This window comes from Hemibagrus wyckioides, linkage group LG03 (genome assembly GCF_019097595.1).
Source record: "Hemibagrus wyckioides isolate EC202008001 linkage group LG03, SWU_Hwy_1.0, whole genome shotgun sequence".
NCBI lineage: Eukaryota > Metazoa > Chordata > Actinopteri > Siluriformes > Bagridae > Hemibagrus > Hemibagrus wyckioides.
Genome location: NC_080712.1, coordinates 24,253,516 through 24,278,993, shown reverse-complemented (window position 1 = coordinate 24,278,993; position 25,478 = coordinate 24,253,516). Strand labels below are relative to the sequence as shown.

Sequence of the window (25,478 nt, the reverse complement as noted above, 5' to 3'; positions counted from 1 at the left end):
CAGTTCCTTAAAGCTAAAAACCTCCACAAAAGGAAACCTGCTACAGTTACTGATCTGTAAGAATAGAGGATTAAGGTCACTCCAGAGCAGAGTGACATACTGGTGATGTCCAGCAGATGTGCTGAATCATTCAAAGCAAGGCCTCTACACTTCCTACTAAATCTGACAGCTGTAACCTTCAGAAATTTTAGTTGGAATGTTCTTTTGTGATATGATGAATACTCATCTCTAATTTTGATCAGTATGTTTAACAAAAACCTTTATATTTTGTGGAAAAGTTCTTTGGTTACTTTGTAAAACATGCTTATAGAACAGTGCTATAACCCACAGTTGCTATTCTTTGGAGTGATAAATATTAAGAAAAATCTTTCTTTGGAGTGATAGACTAAGAACAAAATCAACTGTTTTTAAAATGTTCTCTAACTTTGACCTCCACTGTACATCAGGTGAATTGTATAGCAGTCTATGAATTTCTTTTGGTGGTCAGTCAGATTCCTGTCTGTGGGGAGTGTTGCATGTTGTCTCCATATCCTTGTCGGTTTTCTCAGGTACTCTGGTTTCCTCCCAAACATATGCCAGTAGATGGACTGGCCATGCTAAATCACATCTAGGGGTGTACATGTGTGTTTATGGTTTTCTGTGATTGGTGTCTCATCCACAGTGTATCCTCACACCTAGTCTTATAGGTATAAGGGATTCACAGAGAGATTTATCAGGACAGAGCAGTTTCTGAAGCTGAAGGAATGAATCCAATCTGGTCAAACATTCTCAACTCACCTGACCTTGAACACAGAGTTCAATGATTATTTCCTAATCTTTTCATTGTAGGTTTTTACATATCTATTCTAACACTCTGTGATTAAGTCATGAATTATCCAATTTTCAGGTCATTTGCCACTGTTGATCTCACTAGTGTGTTTTGGTTCTTAACAATGCACCAAATAGTCAGTTCTGATCTATCTGATGATTTGGACATATCTGATTCCTTATTATTATTATTTTTTTTACCCTGGACTGATTTTGAAACATTCACATGGATTTTGTAGCATTACTGTATGCTTCAGACACAAATATAACATCTTTTTGTGTATATAATATTCATTTAATGACCTAAGACAGACCTCATTATAGACTTTACAAAGGGCTGAATCAAGGCTTACACAGTAGCTGTAAATAGACTCGGATATCCTTCAGTCTTTAGTCATGCTGGCGTACATGCTTCAGTATCAGCTTTATATTTTTGTTGTTTTCCCAGAGATATAATTATATGCTTACAATGCACTGTAATTAGTTTATAACGTCAAGGCAATTTCCTCCTGATTACGTGTTTTGCTGATATAGAAAGTTATTAGAAGATTGAAAACTTGGTACAAGGTCACGTTCATTGCCTATACTCTAAAGTCATGTCTTCAAAGCAAGTGAATGATTGTCAAAGCCAATTAACAGAATTAAAAATGTTAGTCATTTTCTCCTTGATTTATTCCATAATCCTATATTTTTAAAAATTTTTAACAGATCAGCATTAATTTAAACTAAAATGAACAACAACCTGGGCTTTTATATGTGGATTAACTATTTATTTATTAGCATATACAATTCAGAGTGAATGAAAAATAAGTACGTTATTATTATAAGCAATTAGAACAAGTCTTAAAGACACAGTGCAACAAATCAGGAACCAAAATTCATTTTGCAAATAATTACACAGCTGAAAGATTACATTCTGCTGGGATTCTGGTTCAAATATGACAAATGTACAGTACAGTTTCAGTTTATATACAAACATTACTTATTCATTTCATGATTTCTTATTCTCAACTTGCATGAAAATGCTTTTTTTAAAAAGAAAGTTTTGCACTCAGTTGTACCCCATGAGAAAAGCCTATCAAGAACATAAACTACAGATGAATCAGCTGTTTATAGCTAAGTGAAATATAGTATTTGCATTAAGTGAAAAAATTTGCAGGTTGTAATGTTGTTTAAATCTCAGAGGCAGAGATTCAGAATTAAAAAAAGTGTTTTTTTAGGTCTGACCCATATACCAGGCTATGACATCTCACAGAATGTCTGCTCTTGACCCTCTTTTCTCAGTAGCGAGTGGGGGAGTTGCCTTTCAGATGGTCCCAGTTGTTGTACAAGGCGTACAATCCTGATAATGCAAAACCAACCACACCTCCACGAACTGCTCCACGCAGACCCCCTGCAAACACACAAATACCTCACTGTATCTGAAAGATCACCTCAAGATGTTGACCATTTTAACAGATAATTATTACAGTAATTATAATAATAATTATTATTATAACAAGGAAAAATCAATGTCAACAGTATCAACAGAGATAACCTAGAACCTACCTAGAATTTTGGATGGACGCATGGAAAAATAATGCCATTACCAAACTGTAGTAGAAGTATACAAATAAAACAGAAAGAAGTGCCTAACTAACAGAATGACTAGTATAAAACAATTAAGTCAGGCCACATTGCTGCCACTGCTAAAAAGTTGATCAATGTTTAGTTTTAGAATAACTTTCTTGGCCATTTGGTGTTGAGTTACTTTCATTCAGTGTTTTGAAAAAGTCAAATAGAGGTCATCAGAGGTGCAGGAGGAAGTTTCAACTTATGGGTTCTGAGCCTGCTGAAGTCTGATAGAGTTCTCAAGTTCTTCATGTACTCCACACCCACCACTGGGGGAGTCTTGATAACTGAAGAATGCCTTCAAGCAGCTACTTATTAACAGTGTGCACAAATTAGTGCTGGACCTGGAGAGTGCACATGATCTGCTCAGCTAACACCAAAGTCAATCTAACACAGAATGACTAAAAATGATCCATACGTGGTCGCTATTCTATACATTCACTTTTTTTATTTTGATGTAAAACCCTTAAGATTTGGCAGAAAATTAGTGATCTAGGTCTACATAGGTCTATAATAAAGTAATCTTTATAATAAACTCCATACATTTCTACAATAACCCTTCAATAACAATAAAGTGTGTTCCTGTTTCCCCAAAATCCACCTTAAATCTCACATCAGTTACCCTTCAACTACGTTAAACATAGCATCCAAGTTTCAAACAGTTGTCCACCCCCTCAATCCCCCCCAAAACTTCTCAGTACTAACTAATCAATAGTTCACCACCTCTGCTTGGCCCGGTATCTCACTTGCATGTCTATTTACTCAGCTGCCATCTGATGTCAAAAAAAATATTCCAAGTATACATCATTCAATTGCAGAGACTTTGACCTTAATGTTACGTGTATAAAAACACTGAAAAACTTATAAAAAGGGCTTAACAGCTTAACTACTGTACTTTCTTCAAGTTTCCTCCCTTTATTAGGACAAACAAAACAAGTCACACTGTTTTGGATGGCATGTGCAAGCAAAAAATAAACCTGAATCTGTCAGTGAACGTGCAAAAAAGCACAGCAGGCATTGAGGTCAAAGAGAAATCCGACATACTGTTCATGGTTCTCATGACGCTCTTATCTGATCTGGCCTCTCCTTTCCGCTGACTGGCAAAAATGAGCTGACTCTATTCCACTTTGCATAACAGCATAATTGCTCTTTAGTAATGTTTTCTCTGAAATGAGCTTTCGAGATTTCTAAGTACAATAAAACCTGAATTATAATTATTCTATTATTAAGAATCTCTCTGCAGCTCTGCAAACTATCCTTTGTGGCATCTTTCAACAGAAGAGGAGTCACTGCTTTCATTAATGTTGAAATCAAATTTAAGAAATGATTTTATTTATTTTATTTTTCTGAGTTGTCTTGCATTTTGCCTAACACTTTAAATTAAAATGAATTACATTTTTAGTAGTTCAGATTATTTTTCCAAGGAAAGGCTGTCACTGACATGTTCTTATGCAAACCACATAAAAATATCTCTCTCCAACACAAAAATAGCTTCCTATTTACTATATAAACAGATAAGCCATAACATTAAAACCAGCTGTCTAATATTGTGTAGGTCCTTGTGCAACCAAAACAGCTCTGACCTCTGAAGGTATGCTATGGTATTTGGCACCAGGATGTTAGCAGCAGATCCTTTAAGTCCTGCAAGTTGTGAGTTGGGGTCTCCATGGATCAGACTTGTTTGTTTCTTGTTATCTTGAACTGAGCGCTGGATAAATTAAAGGCCAAGTCAATACCTTGAACTCTTATCTTGTTTCTCAAATTATTCCTGTGTGGACAGCTGGAGGTGTCTTCATTGCTTTGGGGAAGATGCCCGGGGAAGAGATGGAACCAGGATGCATTATGGGAATAAAACAAGCCGGCAGAGGCAGTGTGATGCTCTGGACAATGTTCTGCTGGAGAACCTTGGGTCCTGGCATTCATGTGGATGTTTCTTTTACATGTACCACCTACCTAAACCAGACCAAGTACACTTCTTCACGGTAACCGTATTCTCTAATGCTAGTAGGATGTCACACTGCAAAAACTGTATGGAACAGTTTGAGGAACATGTCAGATCTGATCCAGCATCTGTGGTATGTGCTGAACAAACAAGTCTGATCAATTGACGCCCCACCTCACAACTTAAAGTATCGGCTGCTAACTTGTTTTGCCAGATAGCACAGAACACCACTGAGCTTTTGTGACCTCTATGTGTTTCCCCTTTTCCAAAAATACCAGTTGATACTATGCAGCTCTACATTTCCTCAAAAACCTATTTCCTTCAGATAAACTTCCTCAAATTAAGTGTAGTTTGGAAGATTTCAATATTTTCCCACAAGCAATGAGTTCAATTTATGTGATCTCAAAAAAACCCCAAGTATTTCTCGAACACATGCACACACACCAGATCTGCATCAACTTGGGGAAAAAAAATGATTGTGCAAAAAACTATTTAACAATTGAAGTCCTCTATGACTGCATGACAAACTAGTCTTTATTCTAGCTTCTTCAGATCTACATCTGCTGTTGTTTATCCAAGAACTGAATCACCAAAAATACCACAGATTTGGCTGGCAGTTTTCTCAAGGGGTGTGAAACACACTGTTTTTTCCAGCAGCATGTTGAGGAAATATTAATAACAGAGAAATGCTTATCAATTACTCATACACAGCTACACAATGCCACACTGTATCAGCACAAAATCATAGCTAAGCTTGTTGGATTCTGTATTTTTCCCTGGCATTTCTGTTATAAATGCCCCCTTATTTAGTTACCTGGGGATTTGTAGAGGATGCCAGTCATTGTGCCAGCAGCCATGGTGTTGAGATCATCCTCTGCTCCTCTGGTTTTTTCAATGATCACACCAAATACACTGTATAATAGAGCTGTGCATGTACACACACACACACACAAACACATGTTAATAACACTGGCATTTGGCAGAGGCCCTTAAATAGAACGACTTACATTTATCTAATTTATACAGCAGTGGCATCTTGTTGGTCCAGGGATTTGTACTTACAACCTTCCAGTAACCCAATGCCTTAACCACTGAGCCTTATTTCAGGAAATAATCCAAATTATTAATTTATTTATTATTCTGAATATTTTATGTTTTTAATGTGCTCTGTTGAACATGACCTCTCCCATTTTTAAAAACAGATTTTATATTACTTTTCTGATGCAATAATATGGGGAAGATTTTACCAGACAGAGTGAAAGAGGATGGCCATTAGATACATGAATCATTAATCATAAGATAAACCATATGGACAGAAAAAAGGAAGGCCAGTAAATAAACAACTATAACACGGGGAATGAGAATACGGGTATCTAGGCTGTATGTCTGTAAACTTTTCCCATTAAATACCATGGATATAAAAGCCTACACATCCTTGTTAAAATTGCATGTTAATGTTTGATGTGTACAAAATGAAACCAAGACAATTTTGTACATCTTTTTTAATTTGATTTAATTTTGTTTATATAGCGCTTTTAACAATGGACGTTATCTCAAAACAGCTTTGAATTTTGGCAGATGCCCTAAGAAGTGACTTATGGACATGCTTTAGAAGTCTCCATCAACAAATACTGATATGACTGACGTGAATACTGACGGTTCACTAGGTAACCGACTAAGAACACTGTTAGTCTGAAACTCTTAAAACATCTAAAATACCGTAAAACTCAATCTGTGGGTAAATGATTCTGAAGCACTCACCCAATGAGCCCAGAGTGTTGGCCCATGTAGCTCCCTGACGGGTCACCAGGTTTATTATTCTACAGAAGAAAGAAAGAGATATGTCTTTTCATCAGAAATACTGATGCACAAAAATGGCCACAGGACAAGCAGTAATACGAGCTGACTTCACAAATGACCTGAATGTGTGAATGTAAGGATATGTTTTGCTTTACACAGTACCATATCACACTAAACTGACAAGACAATTTTTTTCTTATAGACTAGACTAAACATGTAGGGAATATTTGCAGGAACTGCTCCAACCTTTAAAAAATACATTTTAATTCCAATGTCTCTTCCATCCCAATGTTATTTGATTAGATTGTGCATGTGAGGCAACACAGCCAGACTTTGGCCCACCTTGTGCAGACACATGACTGCATGTAATCAGATTTTACATAGTGACTTCCACTAAATTGCTTTGCTATGTGAGACGACAAATATTCTCTGCACACACAGCTGCAATCGAGCTGCTGTTCAAACAGATGAACGAATGCCAGACACGCTCTGTTGTGCCTCATTGCATCACTGTAGTACATGCGGTCAGTAAACATACTCTGATGTATTAATTTCTCACAGGCTACATCGAAAAATATTTCCGCTAGGGATGACCATCTTTCGCTCTTAAAATCTACATTGCCTAAAAATATAAAATTTGAATTTTTCATACATTCAAGTTTTCTAAAACTGCACAATGAACACAAGTCTTTTTCTCTCTGAATAGATACAATTTGTATGAGTATAAACTGATTAAGTAAGAAAGGATCAAAGATTTGCTTCAGTCGATACTATTCAAAACAAGTTTTTGATTCAAAACTCATGACAACAGTCATGATGGTGGTGGAAAGTTGTAAGAGGGACAGAGCTTGTTAGTGTGTTTTTAACATCATAAAATCACCAAACATTTCATAGATGGACTTGAAACTTACTCGAAGGATCTTAGAAACTTATCTAGTGAACGATGCTTTTAAGTCATCTGGATGTATTTACACAGTGAGCACATCCACTCTGACTTCCTCAGAACCTTGTACTAAACATGTATTTCCAGTTCAGTTAAATACATATGAACAATCACGAATCTGAGTAAAGCATATATATACATATATACATATATATATATGTATGTATCTTTAGGAGATTTGAATCTTAAGACCAGGTAGTAATATATATACACTATATTGCCAAAAGTATTCGCTCACCCATCCAAATAATCAGAATCAGGTGTTCCAATCACTTCCATGGTCACAGGTGTATAAAATCAAGCACCTAGGCATGCAGACTGTTTTTACAAACATTTGTGAAAGAATGGGTCGCTCTCAGGAGCTCAGTGAATTCCAGCGTGGAACTGTGATAGGATGCCACCTGTGCAACAAATCCAGTCGTGAAATTTCCTCGCTCCTAAATATTCCACAGTCAACTGTCAGCTGTATTATAAGAACGTGGAAGTGTTTGGGAACGACAGCAACTCAGCCACGAAGTGGTAGGCCACGTAAACTGACGGAGCGGGGTCAGCGGATGCTGAGGCGCATAGTGCGAAGAGGTCGCCAACTTTCTGCAGAGTCAATCGCTACAGACCTCCAAACTTCATGTGGCCTTCAGATTAGCTCAAGAACAGTGCGCAGAGAGCTTCATGGAATGGGTTTCCATGGCCGAGCAGCTGCATCCAAGCCATACGTCACCAAGTGCAATGCAAAGCGTCGGATGCGGTGGTGTAAAGCACGCCGCCACTGGACTCTAGAGCAGTGGAGACGCGTTCTCTGGAGTGACCAATCGCGGTTCTCCATCTGGCAATCTGATGGACGAGTCTGGGTTTGGCAGTTGCCAGGAGAACGGTACTTGTCTGACTGCATTGTGCCAAGTGTAAAGTTTGGTGGAGGGGGGATTATGGTGTGGGGTTGTTTTTCAGGAGCTGGGCTTGGCCCCTTAGTTCCAGTGAAAGGAACTCTGAATGCTTCAGCATACCAAGACATTTTGGACAATTCCATGCTCCCAACTTTGTGGGAACAGTTTGGAGCTGGCCCCTTCCTCTTCCAACATGACTGTGCACCAGTGCACAAAGCAAGGTCCATAAAGACATGGATGACAGAGTTTGGTGTGGATGAACTTGACTGGCCTGCACAGAGTCCTGACCTCAACCCGATAGAACACCTTTGGGATGAATTAGAGCGGAGACTGAGAGCCAGGCCTTCTCGTCCAACATCAGTGTGTGACCTCACAAATGCGCTTCTGGAAGAATGGTCAAAAATTCCCATAAACACACTCCTAAACCTTGTGGACAGCCTTCCCTTGAAGAGTTGAAGCTGTTATAGCTGCAAAGGGTGGACCGACGTCATATTGAACCCTATGGATTAGGAATGGGATGTCACTTAAGTTCATATGCGTGTCAAGTCAGGTGAGCGAATACTTTTGGCAATATAGTGTATATTATACGTATATTGTGTCCAGTTTGAGTGAGATTGCACTCACCATAGGGTTACTACCTGGTCTTATGATTCAAATCTCCTAAAGATAGCTTTATGTTAACTCTGTCCAATGCCGGCTGTTTTTTGGCCACCTTAATAAATTTCAGCACAGATGGACTTCCTGAGAAATGGTTATATGACTATATATCCTTAGCTCCCCCATGTGCATGACCACACCCTACACTTTGACTATAACCTCCGAATTAAACCTATTCTCTTACTGGTTTTGTGCAAATCCATGCAAGCACTCATGAGTTACAACTGTTTGAGTAATTGAGCTATAATTGAGCTTCGAAACTATAGATTAAGATTACAGCCATATAGTTGGAAGGTGTTACATCGTTCTTGAGGCACTTTTATGTTATTGTTTTTTTAGTTTGTTTGTAAGATTCATATATCCTGAGCCATGTACCCTAGAGAGCCATGTGCTTTAGCGCCATCATTAGGCTAATCAGGGAGAAGAAAGGTAGAGAAATAGGTAGAGGGAGTTACTACCTATTGACACAAATTTGCTGTTTCAATCATTCAGTACACAAGCTATTCTCAACCAATTTTACCCCAAAATAAAGTCTAAAAAAATGCTAGTAGTAATAAAACATCACCTTTTTTTCTGTAGATGTCGCATTTGTATGTCACTGTTGGTTTACAATAGATATAATACAATTGATAAAAAATAAATAGATCTATTCCATGCCCTTCAAAGGCTCACACATATGTTGATGTGGCTTTAATATATTAAATGTAATATATTAAAGACATTGTAATAATTACTGCTGGGAATTCAGATTTATGTTCAAAAGGCCCTCAGTTCAGTGTTGCAGAAGTGAAAGTAGAAGCATTTTAAAACATCTGGTGAAACAGTAAAGAATGACAGCAAACACATCTCGCAATCACTTTCAGCTTCTCTAAATGCATAAATAATTCAAGCAAATATCAAAAATTGCTTTGTGTCCTATAGCCTATATTCCTATAATACATACTATTAAATGAGTGTGTGTGTGTGTGCCCTGCGATGGGTTGGCACTCCATCCAGGGTGTATCCTGCCTTGATGCCCGATGATGCCTGAGATAGGTACAGGCTCCCCGTGACCCGAGGATAGATCGGATAAGCGGTACAGACAATGAATAAAAATACAATACAGTATTTTAGTGACATTTCAGTATAGCAACAGTATGCCAACATGGGTTAGGGAGGAGCTGATGTTTTACAAAGCCCCAGAGCCCTGTCTGGTCTTGACAGCGAGTGTGTGAACAATGGTGTGTGTTACCGCTGCTTCTACAAAATGCAAATAAATCATGGGTCAAGTATAAACTAGACTCCTCTGCTTCTTATGGGTCATATTACACCACCCTGTGTGAATTATTTCCCTATATACACAATACAAGTAAATCAATCCAAGAAATATTTCTGTTATTTTTAGTCATTTGCTCAACACATACATATGATACTCACATAATTAAATGTTCATTTATCACAGTAGTCCTATATCACAAATCTGGAAACTCTGTGACACAATTAAATCAGTCATATTGCTGGATTGGCTATATAATGAATGTTAACATAGCAGATTATTTACCCTATCATCATTTATTTCCTAAAATGTGTTTGGAGGAGGCACCTTAAAGTTGATAGATCAGTGTGTGCTTAGTGTAAGTAGAAATAAAATGGAAGGACAGATGAAAAAAACAAAAGGTTAGTGGGTTTTTTTTTTTTGAATGAAGGAGTTACAACTCCTGTATCTACCATGCGAGTTAATCAGAGGAAACACAACCTAAATCTATATGAATAAACACTATATATAAAGACTAAAAAAACTGAAAATCAGTAATGAGGTACCTGATCTTCTCTTAGTGTGTGTTATAATTTGCCTCAATATTACTTACATTAACAGCATTTAACAAACACCTCCATCCATACACACACACACACTTCGAGGTTAAGCTGCTAATTTATATCAGATACAGATTTGCTAGATAATGCTAGGAAAGCTGCAGAGAATGTGGGTATAGATGTGTGTATATAGATGAATGTACAAGAATGTGGGGGAAAAAATGCTACAAATTGAAATATTTGGGATATATCTGAGAAATCATAAAGAATTACAAGCCATGAGTCATTACAAATGCTAAATGACTATAAATTCCTTGAAAGTAGGGTGTGGTGGTGCAGGGTCTGTAGGCCAGAATATCAAAGCCGCGGTAAATACTGACCTCTAGTGGCTGGATATAATAAAGACGTTTACTGTAAAGTAAATGAAAGGCAATTTTATATGCAAAAAGAATAAGTGCCCTACATTTGTGCAGTTGTAGTGAGGTACATAATAAAACTGTGTGTGATGTACAACTTTTGTCTGAAGTCATATAAATCTAAGCAAAGACATGCATAGACTGTTTAACAAATCAATGTTTATGACCTCTATGAAGTTAGTTTTGTAAGTCGTTTAGTTACTGCATTTGTTAAATCCCTAAAAGATTAATAAGCAAATTCAAGAGAAAGCCTGAGAAGCTGAAAGCATGTTTTCACAGAAATGAAAGCATAATGAAACGGTACTCAACTGTACATTACGAGGTTTAGACCAGGCCATGTTCCTAGTTTCAGTCAGTCCCATTCGTAATCCATTGACGGCTCCAAAGAGTGCACCTGAGTGTCAAACAGCCCAAATCTCATTATAATTTTCAGCATTAGTAAACAAACAAAGGAAGGAAGAAGAATTATCTAATGGTAGAGTGGGAAGTAATTGGAGTAATTCACATAGCTGGTCATTTCTTTCTAATTAAATCTGTGATGTGGATTCTTCAAAACTGTGGATGATCTCATTTTGCTCAAAACTTATTTACTGCATTGACTCTTGTAAATCTGTTTAGCTTGTAAAGCTGTCTATTACCACTCAGTAGTAACTCCCTTATTCACCACTCAGGATTTGCAACGAGACATACTGAAGACTTCAGAAAAATAAAATAAAAATGAAACATGTAAAGAACACCTGCCTGATATACAGCAGGAGCCAATGGTGAAGAAAGCCAGCTCAAAGCGTCCTCTTGTCTTGTTGGCACCAGTGGGCAATATGAACTCATCTGCATCCTGGAAAGCAATTACATTGGTAATAATATGAGTAATCACATGCAGCTACCCAGAAGGCATATTGCTATAATGCATGTTGTAGTTTCTGGGCCCCTGGAAACACAGGGGTCTTAATATCTCACCTGAATAAGATATTTGGGGTCCACATTGAGATAAGGTGAGAGAGGGCTCATACCAGACACTATTAAAAGAATTGCATGGATTATTTCTCAAATGTTCCTTGCCATCCATCCATCCATTCACCCAACAATGAACTTTTTCTTTATTAGTACATCTTTAGTAAGTGATCAGAGTCACGGTGGTGACTCTGGAGCCAATCCCAGGAACACTGAGCATGATGTGGAATAGACCCTGGCTGGGATGCTAGTTCATCACAGAATGCACCATGCCTCAGTTTGACAGAAGTTTTGTGTACGTTTCAATGCACCAAAGTGTTATAGACTTTGTAGGTTATTTGGCACAAATTCTAAATGCTGAGACATTGTCAATTTCCCTCTTGTAGAACTGCATTATGTTTTCTGTTTGTCTGACATTTACTGTAACAACAAGCGGTAACCTTCATTTTCTAGCTGAACAAAAATTGAACTGGGAGCCAGGTATAATTCTGTAATACTGCTGAGCAAGGAATAATGTATAACCCACACCAGCCATATGCTAATACATTCGCTAACATACAAGTCGAGCAAAAGGATTTGTTTCTGCAGACGTGATATGCAAACAAAACATTATCATATGCAAATACACAATTACAAGTGTTACTTTAGTATTCAAAAACAGAGTTTTATCCAGGGGATGTGAGGTGTGTCATCCTGCCTCATACAAAGTGGTCTTGAGAAGTGCTCTGAAACCACCACATCCCTGACCAAGAGGAAACAGACTGAGAATGAATGAATGAATATTTAAAACCTTGATAACTGTTCGTAATTGAGTGTTTTTAAGCTGTTGTTTTTTTAAACAAAATCCTGACATCTGTAGCAACAATTAACTCTAGATTGGACATTGAAAATATAAGTGTTCCGAGAGGTGCTCCAAAAATGAGATCAGACGTTGTATCAGACTTGATTTACTTACGAGGCACACCGGCGAGCTCGGAATTTGAATAAGCAGAACCTGTAGATCTGAATAAACTGCCAAATCCTCCTCCACCTCCTCCTGACCCCGGGTTAGACGATCCTACAGGCTCCTTGTCCATCTCTCTTCTAATATTGCTCCCCGGTAATCAGACCTGGCAAAACAAACACCGTAACAACATCTGATTTTGGCAAAGTCACATGGCACGCAAAACCGCACTACTTCACCTCCTTACCTGTGCACCTGCGCACTATTACTGAAATATTAAACAGATTTTGGAAGGTAAAAAAAACTAATAGTTGATGATTTTCTACATCTAACAACGCTCACGAGCAAGTTTCAAATGACCAATGTACAAGATTACCAAGACCGTCACAGCTCCCCCTCGTATGCCGTAAAGCAATCTACCGTCCCAAAATAAATGTTCAGATATAAATATTGCTTGCAATACAATCAGGTGAATTAAATTATGATTGCATATTTAATTAAAGGCAGAATAACAGGCATTTATCAACCCGTGCATTATAAATGTTTTGAGAGGAGTTTCATGCGACGTTCACGACAGTCTTTACGACAGCAAAGCCACTTTCTGGCCAGATTCCCTACACAAGCCGCAGACGGATTCACGTAAACACGGCAGGCAAATCCTAGCGCCGTAGTCGGTGCCCATTTTACTGAGATCAGCGATGTAACGTAAAAAAACGGCTAAATTGACAGTCATGACGACATCGTTTATGATCTGGCAGAGGTGCGGCAGAAGCGAAGTCAGATTACTGCGAGGACCAAAAACGGCTATTTTCAGGGCAGATGCTCGGTAATGAATTTCAATTCTGGTCACCACATTATCTTGGTAGGCTTCCGAGAACACCCGGACAGGCATATTGCAGGCAGACCGTCTGATCGGCATTTTACAATGACGGGAAAAACATGATGTCCTAACCGCGTTTACGTGTAATACGGCCGCCTGCTCTCCAGTTTCTGTTGTGAATTTTCTTCTGCATTTACTGTCTGCTTCCTAAAGCACCCGTAACGTGGGGCACACCGGCCTTATGGCACTAGCTTTCTGAATTTCGTCCTCATTTTCGGCTGTTCTGTCTCTGGCTCGGTAAGTGGTCCTGTAATAAATGGGAACGTGTCTAAGCTCGCTTGTAACCTGCTTCTCAAAGACAGAAGAGGGATTAAGGCTGAAAACACGCCATGTAGTGTGATATTCAGTGTAGGTGGATATGGAGAGTGTTACACGGTCCTGTCCTCACCATGCGCAGAGAGATGAGCAGTGTCAAGCCCAGCTCCTCAGCGAAGCCGACAACCAAAGCCCTTTAATGCGCTTAATACTACAAATAAGCAGCACCCGAAGGCCTATAGTGTGTAATCGGTGGAGATTTGGTCGATGGATATGTTTGGAGGTGTGATAAACACACACTGGGCTTTGCTGCCTGTTTGTGAGGTTGAGCGCAATTTATGGCGGGCCGATTGAATCCAGGCCAGAAAGATGTGCTCGGTGAGACGATTGTCTCTCCCGACAAGGTCAGCTTGATGTTTTGGAAGATTATTAATACGAGCGCTTGTTGTTTTATCCCTAAACGTGTTGTCAGTGTGCACCATGTCCGATAAAACGATATTATTGCACACACTTTGCGCTGCCTTTCGGAGTGTGTCGCCGAACAGCCCTTTTAATCCGTGGTACCCACAATGCACCGGGCGCCGTGTCTTCCCTCTGTTGTATTTCCTGTATGGTGCTGCAATGCTTTGTTTGCCTTATACGCTTTCACTAACGCGGGCTTTTGACAACTCGCTTTAGAGTCGCAACTGCTAAACGATGGTGAGCAAAATAAAACCCCTCTTCCCCTTGTTTGTTTACGTTTATTGCGCTATATCTGTCGCTGCAGTGAGTATAGATGGTGGCGCTGAGGCCCCGCGCTAATGAGGAAATAAGCTCTCGCTTTCAGACGCTTTCGGTTTTATACTTTAGTTCGGTGTGACTTTTGTACTCCGTGCTCGGGCTTCACATTTCCTTCGTGCTTTCTATTAAACTTTAAAGCTTGAATAAACCCCAAGCATATCGCTGAAATGCGTAACCGTAGTCACAGTGACCTTTCTCGACACGGCCGTACAGTACGAGGCATTAAAGTGATTAGTAATGTTTAAGTTTCTTTGACTCCAGTCTGAGCCTTTTGTTTGTCTACATCCTGTATCTAATCCTGTGTCTTTTCCTCTTTCTACTTGCAGTATAATATATGCTTGGAACTGTTCTCTAGGGCCATTTTATGGGCTACAGTTGAGCTATTTCATGTGTTGACTCTTATGTTCCTGCTACGATTAATATAGGCATATATTTTTTTTGTTTCTCTTTTTTTCCTCTGCTAGGAATTACTGGGATGTGAATTGAGGCCGTGAAATCCAGAGAACCAAATTGCTTAACTGAAGATTTTAACAAGACTGGTGCGTTACAAGAACAGGCGTGATGGAGGATGCAGGAACTGAGTTAACTTCATCTGAACCAGACGCTCTTGGTGCGGACTTTATCACGGTGGAACTCGATACCCAGCCCATTGAATATGTGGTCAAGTGGGCCGAGGTTGGCTCTAAATTTACTCTTTCCTGCGTGAAAAGGGAATCGGACGAGAGCTTCCCATCTGATCAGCTGGTTAAAACGGAGTCTGATGAGAGGTTCTTCGTCCCATATGAGGCTGTATATGCAGAGTGTGAGGACACAGAAACTGGCCTGATCGCCTCACAGGAGGAGGAGGTAAGGAGCGTCTCGGATGTAGACGAGCACACGGTGCTCGTGAGCACCCAGCTTGGGGAGGAGGAAGAGGACGATGATGGCTCAGACAGCGACTGGGATAAAGGGGGCTCCCATTCGAGAAGTAGGCTATACAACTGCCACATCTGTGGCAAGAGCTACAGCCATTCGTCCAGTCTGGCACGCCACCTGCACCTACATTCTACAGGTGACCATTTGGCCAATTCTACTTCACCGCTTTCTAAAGTGAGTGGCAAATCAGAGGACGGGAAAAAGCTCCTGCAGTGCAACTTGTGTGGCGTGCGATGCAATGGCAAACGGCTCCTGGCAATCCATAAGAAGTGCCACAAAATCAAGAGACTGCACACATGCAATGCATGCGGCAAGTCCTTCAACCACAGCTCCAGCCTTTCGCGCCACCGGCTGATCCATAAAAAAGGCCTGGACAAAAATCTGAAGCCGCTATACACGACACCCACTTCGGTGCCCATCATAACCCATCAGAGCCGCCCGTCTGGCCGTGGATCAAAGAAGAAGAAGTCGCAGCAAGCAGAAAGCAAATTTGGTGTCGGTGAGAAGCAGTACCAGTGCACACAATGCGACATGGTGTTCAGCACATCCACCAATCTGTCCAAGCACCAAGTGTCTCATGTGCGGCAGTTGCTCAACTCCTATGCGCAGGGCAGAGACACACTGGACAAGTCCTCAGACCTGAAGATCCGCCTAAAGCTCTGCTCACGTGACAAACCCAATTACTATACTCTGTGTAAGAAGAACAAGCGCCGCAAAGGCGGCAAGAAAAGGCTCCCATTGGTCGATGATGATCAGCCATATTCAGGCTGTGGCGTTGCCCTCGCCAAGTTCGAGCAGCCGCATACTGGTGACCGGCGCTACACCTGCAATGTGTGCAAGAAGACCTTTGTGCGCTTGTCCAACCTGAAGCAGCACCAGCAGACGCATGCCTCTGGCAAGCTCTACGAGTGCCAGCACTGTGGGAAGACCTTCGTTCACTCATCTAGCTTCTCACGCCACAAGAAGGTCCATTCTGGGTTAAAGCAGGTGCCTAAACAATGTAAACGTGAGATAATTGACGAGAGTGCGCCTCTGGAGTCCGAGTCCGAGTGAGAGACCCTCACGTTCCAGGACTGTCCAAGCACAGCTTATGGAAAAGTCCTTATTTTTGTGCCCCCCCCCTTCCCTTTTCTTTATTTTTCCCCAATCTTTTCTTATTTTGTTAAAGGACAGATAATTTGGCATTGCTCTCATTGTGAAGTGGGTGTGATGTTATGTGTGAAACAAGGCTGTGTGTTATCAGCAATAGGAGTCAATATAATGATGATGATTTTTTTTCATTTGATTTTTATTGTGTTTTTTTTTTGGGGTGGTGTTAGAGGATGTTCAGGCCATCTTTGGCAGTGTAAAGTATAAAAGATTTGTACATTTATGTTGACATTCCCTTTTTTGGTCACGGTTAGGGACAGTTAATTTAATGGCAGGGTAATAATAATAGTTTTGCCAGGTCTGTAGTGGTGTTATTTATGTCTACCTTTTTATTTGTAGTCATTCATAACAAAACAATTGACATTAGCATTGCAGGTGTTAAATATTTTGGATGCTTGCACTAAACACACCTGAAAACAAGATGAAGTACTTAACAGAAAAGGCAGTGGGGTTAAAATGAGTAAAGATCGATTGGAACCCAGTGCGGCTGTTAATGGGCCTATAGTAGTTTGAGTGGCTAACAGCTCCCCCAAAACACAGAGATGTTAAAGGATGGGTTTGAGGTTTGATGTCTAAACAAAATTCAACAATTGAACCTTTTTTTTTTTTTTTTTTTTTTTTTTTGACCAGAGATCCTGTCACCTCTTTTCCCTTTACCTTAGACCAACAAGTATAATAATCTAATCTCCTCATATTTTCACTCTTCTTTTGGCAACTGGTTTTTATTAAAACACATACATACACTCAGTGACTTGTATATGTTGGTTCAGATTTAAATGTTGACTTAATATTTGGAGAATTGGTGTTCTGACCTGCCAAGTAGACAAGCCTTCTTGAAAGAATTATTTTTTTTTCTTTTCCATGTTTTGACAAATCAGATCTGGAGTCAGATTTTGCTCTGCACAGTGCTCGATTCTCTAGTACTGTTCTTCCTTCGTCTGATTGATTAAAGCGCGAAAGTTCTGAAAGGTTACTTGTCCATTTGTCAACCTGTGAAATCCATCTGGGTTACGCAGAACTGCAAAGTGTGGTGCAGCCGTCAACAGGAATGCATTCGCAAATGGTGACTTCATATAAATTAGCGTGTGTGTGCATGTTGAATATATTGAGAGAATATACTCACCAAAATATATATATACATTTTAAAATATGTGCATATGTGTAAAAATGAAAAAAATGCCATGAAGAAAAAGTTATAACGCGTGAATGATTGATTTGTGAATAATAACTTTGAATAATTTATGAAATAACCAGGGGATTTCATATTTCACCAGGCATTGCACTATCGATTGAACAAAAACAAACCAAGCACTACATACCTGCGAATTTGGAAATAAACATGTTACAGCGATCAAAAAATGGGCCATGCTAGATTGAAAGTTTAGAATACTAATGGTTTTTTTTTGTTTTTTTAAAAGGAAAAAAACAAAACCCACTCAGTGCTCTTCACACCTGTTTCAAATGTTTGCTTTATAAGACAGAAATATAGTTAGCATAGTGTAGTTCACAACATATGTTCACGATGCTCTCCGATGCTGTCAGTGACCGAGCGCCACCAAAGCTTTTAGGAAGCAACTGTACACACGCACTCGATTGGTTTCCCCCTCAGCCATGCACCTCAGCAGCGTGTTCTCTGTCCTCTTCAACGTTCACGTCAGCGTGACCTTCTGCTTAACCATTTCTTGTTCAAATGGAGGTTAAGTAGCAACCTGTTTTGAAGCTGTTTAAATGCCATTGCTTGTTTGAACTATGAATCTTTTCGGAGGTGTTGAGTCGAACAAATCAAGCACAGCTCTGATACTGGACTCAGATTGATGTTTGTTATGGGGAAAAAACACAAAAGGAAAAACAAATTTGCTTGGTACTCGATTTTTCTGTTTGTTTGTTTTGAAATAGTTCCTCTGTTCACCTTGAAGCTGAGGGTCAAATTCCCTCAGTAAAAACATTCATTTAATCTTATTAGTCTCTTCTTGCCTCCAACTTTCTTCTGCAGTGAACAGGTTCCTCCTTGTTTCCTGCACTCCTCCCGCTCTGTTATGGGTCATGTCCATATCATTACCTTCTGTTTTTAACCGCTGTCGTTGTCTCATTTTTTTGATGCAGCGGACCTACATCTAATATAAGAGGTGTATGTTTTTGTGTTGTGTTTGCCATTAGAAGACGATTTATGAATTTTCTGTCTTGCAGTTTTGTAATAAACCATTGGTTCAAGCAGTGTGTCTACATTTCATAGTTCAAGCAGAAATATATGACTTGAGGTTTTTGTAGGTGTTTAGAAACAGCTGCTGGAATCACTAACCATCGGGTACTCTTAGGGGGAAAAAAGCTGAGTGTGATGCTTAACATTCATCCATCTATCCATTCATCCAGCCATTCGTATTTACGTTTCTATACGAATAACATACTAAAAAGCTGACCCAATGGCAGAAATGAATTAGTTTACTATTTTCAAATACAGTAAACTAATCAGGATCAGATTTATCAGTACTTGGCCATTTTTTCATCGTTTCATTATTTACGAGCGGGTTATTTACAAGTCTGGGTTTATATTCACAAATGTACATTTCACATCCCTTTGTTTCATTTATTATTAACTAGAAATAGTAGGCATTGGTTGTTACTGTGGAATTGTGTACGGTTTAATTCGGGACTAGTTAAAAAAAAATTGAAATCTTTTCCAGCAGTAGGTTTGACATTTTTTGATGTATTGCAGGCCAGAATTTAAGAGATCTTCATTAAATTCAGTTCAGTGTTCTACCACGAGGTGGTGACAGAACCACTTGAGAGCTCGCTCTCTCTCTCTCTCTCTCTCTCTCTCTCTCTCTCTCTCTCTCTCTCTCTCTCTCTCTCTCTCTCTCTCTCTCTCTCTCTCTCTCTCTCTCTCTCTCTCACACACAGACAGAGTGTGTAAGAGAGATCATGTAGTGTGAGAGATCATGTAGTGACAGGAGCTGCTTAAACTGTTCAAAATATTACGGCTCATTATCTGAACTGGGTGACATTTAGATTGGCACAAATGTGGTGAAAATAAAGTGTGTTATACCCTGCTGTTTATGCATTAAGACTTTTAAACAGTAATAACTAATTTGTATGAAATTTATTTCACTATATTTTAACACAAGTTTGCTATTTTAAATACTTTAAAGCCTGGAAACCATAAACACAACCAGATGCCTGATGTTTTTCCTGGTGATGCTGAGCCAGGCCTTTACTACACCTGACCTGGTTGTTTTTGAGGTTGTTTAGTCTTCAGCAAGTGAAATGTCCATTCAGTTGGATTGAAGTCTGCTGGCTAACTTGGCCATTGTAGAACATTGCACTTCTTCACCTTAAAGTCAATTCAATTTATTTATACAGTGCTTTTAACAACAGACATAGTCTCAAAGCAGTTTTACAGAAATATAGAAACAAAGAATAAAAATTATGTTACTATTTATTTCTAACAGTTAACATTTATCCCTAGTCAGGTTGCTTTTAAAGTTTGTCCAGTTGTTTTTGAACAGTTTGGCTTAATCTGAGAGGATAATATACACTATATTGCCAAAGGTTTTGGGACACCCCTCCAAATCATTGAATTCAGGGGTTGTTTTTCAGGGGTTGGGCTTGACCCCTTAGTTCCAGTAAAAGGAACTCTAAATGCTTCAGCATACCAAGACATTTTTGGGCAATTTCATGCTCCCAACTTTGGGGATGACCCCCTCCTGTTCCACCATGACTGCACACCAAAGTACAAAGCAAGGTTCATGAAGATATGGATAAGCGAGTTTGGTGTGGAAGAACTTCAGAGTTCTGACCTCGACCTGAGAGAACATCTTTAGGATGAATTAGAGCAGAGACTCTGAGCCAGGCTTCCTCGTCCAAAATCAGTGCCTGACCTCACAAATGTGCTTCTAGAGGAATGGTCAAAAGTTCCCATAAACACAATCCTAAACCTTGTGGAAAGCCTTCCCAAAATGTCTTGGTATGCTGAAGCATTAATAGTTCTTTTTACTGGAACTAAGGGGCCAACCCCTGAAAAACAACACCTGAATTCAATGATTTGGAGGGGTGTACAAAATCTTTTGGCAATATAATGTAGCCCTCCTTTAGAATTCATCCGTCTGCTTTTGTCAGTAGCAATGTCATCAGAAAAAAACAGGAAACCACTTGCACTGGGAGCCATTTATGCTCATGACAAATTACATAACAAGAACATAGCATAGTATCGTGTACACAGTGCCTTTTAAAGTCATTTACCAGTTGATACGTAACAGATATTTTCAAAACATAATCATCTGTCTGCTCAACCACTCCGAAAACCAGTGTGTAATTGAAGTGCTGTCAGAATTTCACACTGGTTTTCAGAGTTGTTGAGCATTCAGATGATTATGTTTATATTTCTAAAATGTCTGTGTTATGTATCAAACAAGTGTCATGAACAATTTCTTGCATTTTAAATGTAGTTGAAATGGCAATAACTTAGTTTGACTGATCAACAATAATAAAATTACACTAAAGAAATTAAATATCTGACTAGCTTACGTCCCTTTGAATTAACATTTTGCCCAAGTCATGGGCAGCGCGATTCTTTGAGATATTATGACAGCTGGTGGTCAAAAATGGGAACTGCAGCAACTGCCTAATGGAGGTTCATTGCCAAAGAATTCCCAGGGCTTCATTCTCACTTTTCAGTTTTGGATGAGCAGCACAAGTTAATGTCAAGACTGTTAATAACATGGATGTTAAATTAGGCTAGTTTGAACGATCTTGTAAATCTAATACATTTCCACACAAGGCACAGTGAAATTGCAGTATGTCTACTATTCCCTGAAATACTTGTATTGTAAATATTTCCCAAACATCAGAAATGCAGATGCAATATTTGTTTTCCCATGCAAAGAAGAAAATGTCTCCTTTTTGTCTTTAACTGCCGGACTAGTTTCAGGTAATTCATGTGGGCTTTGAGGTGTAGTTGGGCTGGAAATCTAGCTGAAACATGTATATTTTGGTTAATGATATTATCCTGAATACAGTTAAACAAAGGTATGTCTAAAATCCAGGAAAATAACCTGCTAGTCTGCATGATGGATGTCGACTCCCAACTCTCAACTCACTGGCTTATAGAATAAGATACACTATGCGACAGCTTCTTGATTTATATTTGAGGTCATATTGTTATTAATGTCACCTCTTCCTCACCACATTCACCGTGGCATCATTTCAGTAAGCTTATGCAATGTCACAACATTTATTTCCATCCAGAGTTGCATTCATTTCTCGCCAAGATGTTGTATTCATGAAGGGAGAGTCAGACCGCTGCATAAAGTCTTCTCCAGCACATCACAAAGATTCCCAGTGGGGTTAAGGTCTCGACTCTGTGGTGGGCACGATGAATCCTGATGAGGCCCGATGATCTCTCTGAGCCTGATGAATCCTGCCATTGTCATCTTAGAATATACCTGTGCCATTAGGGGGAAAAAAATCAGTTGATGGAAAAACCAGTTCATTTAGTATATTCAGGTACTTGCCTGACATCATTTTTTTGCTGAACCGAGACCTGACCTGAAACAACCCCAAATAATAACACTAGGCTAATAACACTAATATCATAGGCTTATACGCTAGGCATGATGGGTGCATCACTTCTCTTTTTATCTTGTTTCATCACTCTGGAACAGGGTGGTCTCATCAGACCACATGACCATCAGAAATCGGGACTCATCAGACCACATGACCATTTCCCATTGCTCCAGTGTCCAATGTTTATGTCCCTAGAATTTTTTGCCTTTTTTTCAATTAGCCTCACTGCTAAGTGGTTTTCTTAAGGCTTACACAGCTGTTTAGTCCTATAATCTCTTTGCATTGTGCATGTGGAAATGCTTTTACTTTCACTATTAAACATAAGCTTGAGTTCTACTGTTGTTTTAAGGTTTAAGTGATCTCTGACCACAATCATTCAAGATTCTGACCACATTTGATGAAATAGACAGTTCTTAATCCAATTTTAATAGTTTCAGGGGTCTTCTAAGTTGTTTTCTTTGCTTGAATCAGGCCAATAATTTGACCCTTCTGAAACAGAGTAAATGTTTTCAATAACCACAGAATATTTCTACCAATATGGTTGTTTAAGAAATGAGAAGCTACTCACTGCATCATTTAGGGTTAAATAAGTTGTTTACCAGCTAAAACATATTTAATCACTGCACTAATTATACAGTGGCAGGCTCTTACCTCTTTTCATCCAGGTGGTGATTTTTTTGGCCATGCAGTGTATGATGAACAAGCACCAAATCAGAGATAAGTGCAGTAATATACACTGTTCATGCATAACATTATGACCACCTGCCTAATATTGTGTTGGTGCCCCTTTTGCTGCCAAAACAGCCCTGAACCATCATGCACGGTGTATTCTGACACCTTTCTATCAGAACCAGCATGAACTTCTTCAGCAATTTGAGCAACAGTAGCTCGTCTGCTGGATCGGATCACACAGGCCAGCCTTCACTAGCCACGTGCATCAGTGAGCCTTGGCCACCCATGACCCTGTTGCTGGTTCACCACTGTTCCTTCCTTGGACCACTTTTGATAGATACTGACCACTGCAGACTGGCAACACCCCACAAGAGCTGCAGTTTTGGAGATGCTCTGATCCAGTTGTCTAACTATCACAATTTGGACCTTCATCAAACTCACTCAAATCCTTACACTTGCCCATTTTTCCTGCTTCTAACACATCAACTTTGTGGACAAAATTTTCACTAATACATCCCACCCACTAACAGGTGCAATGATGAGGAGATAATCAGTCTTATTTACTTCACCTCTCACTGCTCGTAATGTTTTGCCTGATCAGTGTAGAACATTAATACAACGTTTTTGATATCCATAAAGCCGTTTCAGTACACATTAAAGTAATGATGTAGCCAAAACACTGAAATGTGAAGGCTTTAATTTACTCTGAGCCAGGAGCTGGCACACATTTCCATACCCAAAATAAAAAAAGAAATGGACAGATGCCTGATGAGACTAAACAGAATGCAGAGACTAAGGTGATAACTTTACCTCAAACACATTGATGGACCTCAGTAGCAGTGTCACTGCTGTACTGTGTATGACTGGTTCGATGTGTTATATGCTGGTCACTTTCAACTGAGAGTCTACAATTAGTGCAGGCTATTTATTAAATGCATCCATATCGCAAGTGTACCTGATAAAAATAATTGTATACAAAGTGGTTGCAATGTTTTTAGTTGAATAACAACAAATAATAATTCAACATAAATAAAGAAACAACAATTCTACTATTACTTATTATTATTATTATTATTATTATTATTATTATTATTATTATTATTATTATTATTATTAAAGGGATTTAAATTATATATAAATTCCTCTGATATTATTTATAAAGATACAGAGATGACTAAAATCGCAGGAGTCAAAAGTGCACATATCATTTAGTACATTTTGTAAAATCCCAGTAAAGTCAACTCAGTCAGTTTACAGATTCAAACCAACAGAGGGCATCCAACTACCAAGAAAAGAACCAGCTCATTCAAACTACCTTTCTGTGCAGAATTGCCCAAAGAAGCAGTTACCTGAGCAGCCATTTGATTCATCTGTTATTTCAAGACATCAGTTTTATGTTGATTTCAACATAACCATGAATCTAAATATTTAATTGAATTTAAATATAATTTACATGCACGCTGTGGTTTACTGTGGACTTGGACTGGTCTTGCAAACCTTCACTGATTCTGGCAACTCCGTCTTCTCTGTCTGAGAGAGAGAGAGAGAGAGAGAGAGAGAACAGAAAGAGAGGAGGAACAAGTTCCCATTAGAATTCTGGAGCTGCAGCTGTGAGTTCTCGGGCCGCCGAAGTGAGGCAATGAAGTTTGCCATTGTTGCAGAGCTCACAGGCCTTGGCTTCCTGGCAACCGTGAAGTGAATTAGCCAGGCCTTTCTGTGGGTCGAGAAACAGCTCCTCTGTTCCTCAACAAAAAGCCCATTGAGATGAAGGGCGCGCTGGCCTCCCCAGGCCTCCTGAAAGGCGAACCCCAAAGCCAGCAAATGAAAGACCCAGCTCCCGCTAAGGCATCGGCCGCTGTGGGAAATGCGGGTGATGTCATTATCAATGCATTTTCTTACTGTTCTTGTTGCTTTCCTAAACCCCCCCCTCCTTCTTCTGTTCACACTCACCCTCCTACCCACCCTACTGTTCTCTTCCTGTTCCATTTAGATCCCCATTATGGGGCTGCATCTCACTGCAAATCCAAAGAAACCCTCAGACTTGGTTGCTATGGAAACATGGAAACAGTGCAGGGGTTTGAGGGTAGCAGTCTTTTAAATCAGTTCGGAGGCGATGAGACGGGGACGGGTGGGGCGTGGGGACGATGAGACCGGAATGAGCAGGAATTTGGACATGTTTAAAGACAAATTTGTAATCCTTCAATTTCTAGGCTTTTACTCAAACAAAGGTTTGAAAGTCTAATGGAGTTTGTGATCTCAAAAGATCCTCTACAGTCAGCCAAAGCTTTTTCACAGAGACATGCTGAGAATTTTAAATACCGCTCAACTGCCGGAAAAAATATTGCAGTGCTGCAGCATACTGTCTTTTATCATCTCACTAAAATTCCACTTGATTGTTACATGCCGTGCAGATTTATGTCCTAATTTCTTGTAGCATTTCTCATTGTTCATTTTCAACATCAATGTTCCGTCAAGTCGAGAAAGGAAAACAAAACCAGAAGTATTAACAGTGGCAGAGCATTG

The 25,478-nt window shown here is 39.4% G+C and overlaps 2 protein-coding genes across 5 annotated transcripts; one reads left to right on the top strand and one right to left on the bottom strand.

Annotated features, from left to right (window-relative positions):
- Positions 1–1,536: 1,536 nt before the first annotated feature.
- timm23b (translocase of inner mitochondrial membrane 23 homolog b (yeast)) lies at positions 1,537–13,308 on the bottom strand. Of its 2 annotated transcripts, none has more exons than XM_058384045.1 (8): positions 13,122–13,308; positions 12,758–12,911; positions 11,809–11,867; positions 11,593–11,686; positions 11,161–11,245; positions 6,122–6,180; positions 5,175–5,285; positions 1,537–2,200 (listed from the first exon to the last, which is right to left on the bottom strand). In XM_058384045.1, the coding sequence occupies exons 2-8, from the start codon at positions 12,876–12,878 to the stop codon at positions 2,088–2,090; spliced, it is 642 nt and encodes a 213-aa protein (XP_058240028.1). In that variant the 5' UTR covers positions 12,879–12,911; positions 13,122–13,308; the 3' UTR covers positions 1,537–2,087. The 2 variants fall into 2 exon arrangements, with proteins under 2 accessions (XP_058240028.1, XP_058240020.1); XM_058384037.1 differs by having other exon boundaries at positions 1,538–2,200; positions 12,993–13,307.
- A 105-nt stretch (positions 13,309–13,413) lies between these two features.
- Positions 13,414–18,935, top strand: LOC131348835 (zinc finger protein 93). Of its 3 annotated transcripts, none has more exons than XM_058384006.1 (2): positions 13,414–13,571; positions 15,125–18,935. In XM_058384006.1, exon 2 carries the CDS (start codon positions 15,222–15,224, stop codon positions 16,626–16,628), a length of 1,407 nt encoding a protein of 468 aa, XP_058239989.1. In that variant the 5' UTR covers positions 13,414–13,571; positions 15,125–15,221; the 3' UTR covers positions 16,629–18,935. The 3 variants fall into 3 exon arrangements, with proteins under 3 accessions (XP_058239989.1, XP_058240006.1, XP_058239997.1); XM_058384023.1 differs by lacking the exon at positions 13,414–13,571 and adding an exon at positions 13,581–13,862; XM_058384014.1 differs by lacking the exon at positions 13,414–13,571 and adding an exon at positions 13,887–14,579.
- The last annotated feature ends 6,543 nt before the right edge of the window (positions 18,936–25,478 follow it).

What these genes read in the sequence shown, in the direction of transcription:
- timm23b (XM_058384045.1), bottom strand. Translation starts at nt 12,878, where the DNA reads ATGGACAAGGAGCCTGTAGGATCGTCTAACCCGGGGTCAGGAGGAGGT. An exon ending in CAACACTCTGGGCTCATTGG is followed by an intron (nt 5,286 to 6,121) that starts GTGAGTGCTTCA and finishes GTACATGCACAG; the next exon opens with CTCTATTATACAGTGTATTT. An exon ending in CATCCTCTACAAATCCCCAG is followed by an intron (nt 2,201 to 5,174) that starts GTAACTAAATAA and finishes GTGTGTTTGCAG; the next exon opens with GGGGTCTGCGTGGAGCAGTT.
- LOC131348835 (XM_058384006.1), top strand. Translation starts at nt 15,222, where the DNA reads ATGGAGGATGCAGGAACTGAGTTAACTTCATCTGAACCAGACGCTCTT.